General features: G+C 33.6%; 1 protein-coding gene across 2 annotated transcripts in view; it reads right to left on the bottom strand.

The window, feature by feature from the left end:
* The window catches only part of LOC123009296 (A disintegrin and metalloproteinase with thrombospondin motifs 9), a 41,188-nt gene that overhangs the window by 7,854 nt on the left and 27,217 nt on the right, over positions 1–6,117 (bottom strand). For both annotated transcript variants that reach the window (XM_044405497.1, XM_044405498.1), the window contains exons 6-11: positions 4,620–4,997; positions 4,499–4,577; positions 2,555–2,710; positions 2,366–2,509; positions 1,828–2,154; positions 1,190–1,620 (exon numbers count right to left, since the gene is read on the bottom strand). In XM_044405497.1, coding sequence (XP_044261432.1) covers positions 1,190–1,620; positions 1,828–2,154; positions 2,366–2,509; positions 2,555–2,710; positions 4,499–4,577; positions 4,620–4,997 — 1,515 coding nt within the window. The remainder of the gene's footprint in view (positions 1–1,189; positions 1,621–1,827; positions 2,155–2,365; positions 2,510–2,554; positions 2,711–4,498; positions 4,578–4,619; positions 4,998–6,117) is intronic.

Raw genomic sequence — 6,117 nt, 5'->3', positions numbered from 1 at the left:
GAAGAATTCTAAAATCAAAGAAATTCAGAGATGAACAAAGAAAAGGAAATATTTTCTAGCGAAGGTGGAAAGTGAATTGAGATAGAAAAAAAGGGGCATATAAAATGAAAATAGAAAATTAGGGAAAAATGAAAAGGAGATTCACTGATTAAACAAGTTACAGAAGAGGAAGAAAATTGAAAAAAAGTGGGGAAAGAAAAAAAAAGAATTCTAACGTCGAAAATATTCACAGATGAAAAAAGAAAAAGGAATGTTTTCTGGCGAAGAAGGAAAGTGAATTGAGAAAAAAKAGACATGAAAAAAGAAAAATTGGAAAACATGGAAGGAATGTGAACAGGAGATTAACTGATTGAACGAGTTGTATAAGATGAAAAAAATTATAAAAGAAAAAAGAAACGTGGAAGAAAAGCGGGACAAAAAGTAAAAAAAATAGAAAAAATGGATGGAATGAAAAAAAAATGAATGGATGGAAAGTGAAAGGAGATTTATTGGATGAGTTATAGAACAGGAAGAAGATTGTCGAAAAAAAAGTGGGGACGGAAACGAGAAAATACTCGTAAGGAAGGAAGAACTCTAAAACTGAAGAAATTTAAAGATAAACAAAGAAAAGGGAAGATTTTTTGGCTAAGAAGAAAAGTGAATTGAGACATAGAAGAGAACGGACATGAAAAATTAAAATGAATGGATGGAAAGTAAAAGAAGATTAACTCATTGGACGAGTTAGAATAATGGAAGAAGTACGACAAAAAGTGGGAAAAGAAAAGGAAAAATAAGGAAGGAAGAATACTAAGTTAAAGAAATTTAGACATGATCAAAAAAAAGGGATTATTTTCGGGCAAATACGAAAAATGAATTGAGATATAGAAGAAAAGAAGCATAAAATTTCAAAAAAGAAAAATAGGGAAGAATGAAAGAAAAGTGAAAAGGAGATTAATTGTTTAAACAAGTTATAGAAAAGGAAGAAGAATATTCATAAAAGTAAAGAGTGGGGAAAGAAAACGAGAGAAGAATAGGAAAGGGAGAATCCTAAGTCAAAAAATATTAAAAATCAGAAGGGGATATTTTCTGGTGGAGAAAGTGAATTGAGACCGAGAAGGAAAAATACCCAAATAGCAAAAGAAATAAAGGAAATTATAGGACGAGTAACAACTTTAGATTTTGTTTTTTCTTCTTCTGAAGCAAGACTTACCCAGATCCATCTTCGAATTCAGCTTATTGTCGCACCCTCCCGGCCTGCAAATCCCATTAACACAAATATCGAACGAATTCAATCCGCATTTCGTCCCATCGATCACTTTATCCTTCAAAGGATAATAAGCGTTGGAATTTTGCGGTCGGCAGAACAACTTGCACAAATCTTCCCTTTTCGAAAGCCCATATTTGGGCACCCATTTCACATCTTTGGTCAAATTCGCCAAATTTTTATTAATACCATCGAATTGTGAGCATTGAACTTCACGAAAATCAGGAACGTCATCGTCGCAGGATTGGGTATTGCAGGAAACGTATTGGATACTTTTACCCGTACAGTATTGACCCCCATTTTGGGGCACCGGCGAGTCGCAGTAACGGCGAGTTTGCTTCACGCCGCCTCCGCACGTGCGGCTGCAGTCGCTCCATCTAATTTCAGAAAAAATAACAAATACGAAAATATTGAAATCACCACAAACAAATCGATTTTATTTTTATTACTTTTCAAGTTTATTTATAGTGTTCTATTTTTTACTTGGCAATTTTTCGCATTATTGTCGACTAGACACATAAACTTGTCACCAAAGCACTTAAGAGAGACAAATCGGATAATAAATTTGGAAAAGTGGTACTTACGGTTGCCAAGGCCCCCAGCCTCCCGGTACCGGTGTCAATTTTTGCCTATCTAGAGGTATACATTGCCCATGGTGGCACCATCTGCCCCTGCCACACGACGTCCCATCTGCCCATGGTAACAAATTGGATTTGCACCCATAAATGTCATTGGAAGTGCACCACAAGACGGCACAAGTGGCTTGATACGAACACAATTTATAACCAACCCCGAATTCGAGTTCACATTGTTTGTCAGCTTCGAAATTCTCCCCTGGTAGCAAATCGGAGATTTCCGATGAGATATAATTACTCGTGGGTGCGTTGAGTAGACATTTGGCTTTGTTGGATCTGTAAAATGGTGTTTTTTTTGCGAAAATTCCGTTTTCTCTTCCCATATGGGCGAAACTACTTTAAAATGGAACTGGCCATAAAGAATCGATCGTGAAAGTTACGCAATTCCTTTTTTAGCACTTAATCGCCTTCGTCTCGTATCTAATTATTTCAGAAATTTTGTAAAAATGTGGGTCAGTCGACACCATGTCAACGCCCTTAAACTTACTCGAGGAACTCGGTGAGGAAGTGTTTGGAGCATTCGGACCATAACCAGGGTTTTGTCCCGTTGTTGAGGATCCGGGACATGATGTTCTCCGATTTGGGACCGCGACTGAAGTGGGAGCAGCTTTCGGTCTCGTCGTGGAGCATACTAGAGGCAGTTTTAGTGGTTTTTGGGTGAATTTTGGGTTGTTACCTGAGGACGTGGCCCAATTCGTGGGCTATGGTGTACGAGGAGGACAAACCGCGCTCTTTGACGATGGCGCAGCTCGACGAGGGGTTGCACATAGAACCCACTTCAGCAACGCCCAAAGTGTCGCAACTCGACGAGTTTTTCTTGCAAATGGGGTCCCTAAACACAGATATAGTGTTTTTCTCTTGGTTTTCCTCTTTTGTCAAATGTATTTCACTATTTCTCAAACTATTTCCCACATAAAAATTGGTTTTTGAGTACGATGGCTTATGTAGGGCCAAAAAAATTTAAATGAGAATTTTTTTTTGATTAAACAATATAATTATTACCAAAATATAGACCCTTAACAATTTTCCTTTTTTTTAAAAAAAAAAACATCAACAATTCTTATTTTACAAAAATCTCAAAAATTTTACAAAGTAGACCCCATAAACCCTACATCGACAAAAAGCTCATAAAAAATGCCATGCAATGCTGCAATAAAATATAGAGTGTTGTATTTAAAAAAATCGAACTATTGCCGTTTGTATTTTGTCATTTTCAAAAAATCGTAGTAGGCGATGGAACATCGACTCAGAGTTTGCCTTTATCTCAAAATATGCGTTGAAATTTGAGGAATTGACTGGAAAAAAATTGGTTAAGTTATCTTGAATAGTTTTGAAGTTATGAAGTTTTTTGTGGGTCTACGCACGACGCAATTTTGACACATAAATTGGCATAAGTCAAAAACTATTGCAGATAATTCTAAGAAACCTAGGTGCGTTATATTGACAATTTAGTGGCGAATCCAAAAATGTAACAAACATTTGGGGTTTTCATTTAAAAAAACAAAACTTAGTTGTGTATCTTATTTGGGACATTCTGTATATGAATAGAAATATTTTTATAATGTGCCTTATTGTTGGATCTATCGTTTAAAAAAAAATCATGTTGACAACTTGGATAGAGAAAAGGTTATGGAGGTTGCACGCACCCCTGGGTCACCCTGTATAGGAAATTCTCAAGGGTTTTTTTCAAAGCAAAAAAATACTAGAGAATAATAGAGAGCTAATTAATAGAGAATAAAATTAATCCTTGTGTTTTTTATTCCAAGTATTGAAGAAATAATAAAGAGTTATTGTAATTTTAATGTTCCTGTAAATTTGTAAAGATTAAAAATTACTATCTAACCCAAATGTAAATCTTTATTTTTTTTAATAAGAATAAATTCTTAGAAAAAAATTACAATCAATAAAAAATTATTATACAACCCATAAAACATAAAAGTAAATTTTTGTATACAAAAATTTATCAAGGTTTCAAACCAAAGTATACAGATTCCATTGGAGCGTGGACTTCCCCAACGGCCATTTTTTTGACATTGGATAGACTTTTTATTACAGTCAAATAATGAAATAAATACATTTGACAAAAGAGGAAAACAAAAGAAAAACACGGATATTGGCACCGTCTCAAGTTTTTTAATTTTTTAATGTTTCCATCAAGCGATAATGTGGTCATAAAGTGCGAACTGGAGTTATTCTTGTTTTATGGTTCGCCAAAAATACTCGAAAATTATGCGCTTTTGAAACAGTTATTATTTATTCATAACGTTTAATCAAAACAAATCAACAAGTTAATATTATAATCCTGTGATTAGCGTGGGTTTGGAGCCGATTTTTCTGCAAACTCATATGAATTTATAATAGCGCTTAAAAAATGACCGAAATCGAAGCCATGAACCGGAATATTAATTATAAACGATTATTGTAATTTATTACAGAGATTTAAACTTAATTGGACAAGTGAGCGAAACATGAAACTAATGAAAAATATCAGAAAAAAAGTAATAAACCGATAAGAATCTCCAGTTTCGAAACATTGAAGACCTTGTCATTGCGATTGCCGACAAAACAAGTTTATGAATGAAATTATTCATTATTTTGAGAAACAATTTTTTTAACTCACCTCGTAAACAGCAACGCCATGTCGTGTTTCCGGTCGGTAACGTACCGTTTCTGCCACTCGCAAAACCTGCGCAACATAACTACAAAACGCATTTTCCTCCCTTGGTCAAAAACACACTTACCTTGCGAGTTATTGCTGGTGAAAACAGTATTGTTCAACATCCAGATGCTGACCACCGATAGCGAAATCGAGTTTCCTATACTAGCATCTTTGTATAGAAGGGCCGCGTGTGACATTAGAACTAGGATGTAGTGTTTTAGATCTTCGTTAGATTGGTGGTACTGTATCATGCTGCGATCGGCGACGACGAGGACTTTGACGAAGTATTCGTTGGTTTTTTGGTCGGTTTCGTAGTTGACGGGCCAATCGGCGTCGCGGATTTTGCGCGAAATTGTAGGGGAATCACCGATGTCGTCGACGATGGCGCGTTTCGTCACGCTGTGGGAGGGGATGGCGACGACCGACGAGCCGAAGTCGTCCTCCACGATGCTCTCATTGTCTAAAACGATTAAAAAATATTGACCAAAATCTATGTTGTTTTTCTGTTTTTAAATTTTTGTCTGTTTTCTTAAAAAGTAGAATTTTAATTTTTTTCGATTTTTCGTCTTTCAGCATTTTGTTGTTGTTGATTTTTACATTCAGTTCTCAAATTTAATTTTTTTCAGTCTTTCTGTATTTCAACTTTTTCTGTTTTTCTCTGTGTCTGTATACTATGTTAGCAGATTAATAATAATAAACAAAAAAATTATCTATTCATTCTGAATTTCTACTTGTTTTCAAAAAAAAAATTGTTTTCTTAAAAATAAAATTTTTACTTCTTTTAATGTCTTGCTTAATTTTTAGCATTTTTGTCTGTCTACATTTTTGTTTCTTCTTGGTTCTTATTTCTCTGTAAATTATTTATTTTTTTGTAAATTATTTATTTATTTGGTTTTCTCTTTGTTATCCTTTTAATCAGTTTTAAAGTTATTATTTCTGACTTTCCAAACATATTTTTTTTGTACATTATTCTGTTTTCTGTGAGTTGGTTTGGTTTTCTCTTCTTCGTTTTTTTTTGTTTTTCTCTCTTAGTTTTTTAACTTTCAATACTGCTTCTGCAAGTTGTTTTGTTTTCTTTTCAACATTTTTGTCATTATTAGTATTGTTTTATTAGGTTTTTCAGATCAGTCTTTATATTTTTTTTCTGATCAATACTTTTTTACTTAAAGTCTGTCCATTTTTTGATTCGATTTTTCCCACTTTGTTTTTTTTTGGTCCAAAAGTCTTTTCGAAATTTAAATTTTTTCAATGTTTCTGTATCTTAGGATTTTCTGCTTTTTTCTATGTCTATGTTCTATGTTAGCAGATTAGAAGGAATTGGAAATAAAAATGCAGAACAGTTGAATTATATAGTTTATCGACGAGTTCTACTAGTCTCACAGACTTTAATAAATAGAAAAATTATCTATTCTTTCTGAATTGCCGTTTCTGTTTTCAATAATTTTTTTGATTTTTTTAAAAGTAGAATTTTTACTTCTTTTAATGTCTTGCTTAATTTTTAGCACTTTTGTCTCCCTATACTTTTGTTTCTTCTTGGTTCTTATTCCTCTGTAAATTATTTTGGTTTTATCTTTGTTATC

This window comes from Tribolium madens, unplaced genomic scaffold, assembly GCF_015345945.1.
Source record: "Tribolium madens isolate multiple individuals breed KSU strain unplaced genomic scaffold, Tmad_KSU_1.1 Scaffold_71;HRSCAF=194;Tcas5.2_LG6, whole genome shotgun sequence".
Lineage (NCBI taxonomy): Eukaryota > Metazoa > Arthropoda > Insecta > Coleoptera > Tenebrionidae > Tribolium > Tribolium madens.
Note: the sequence above shows the minus strand (reverse complement) of the source record. Positions and strands in the feature narration are given on the sequence as shown.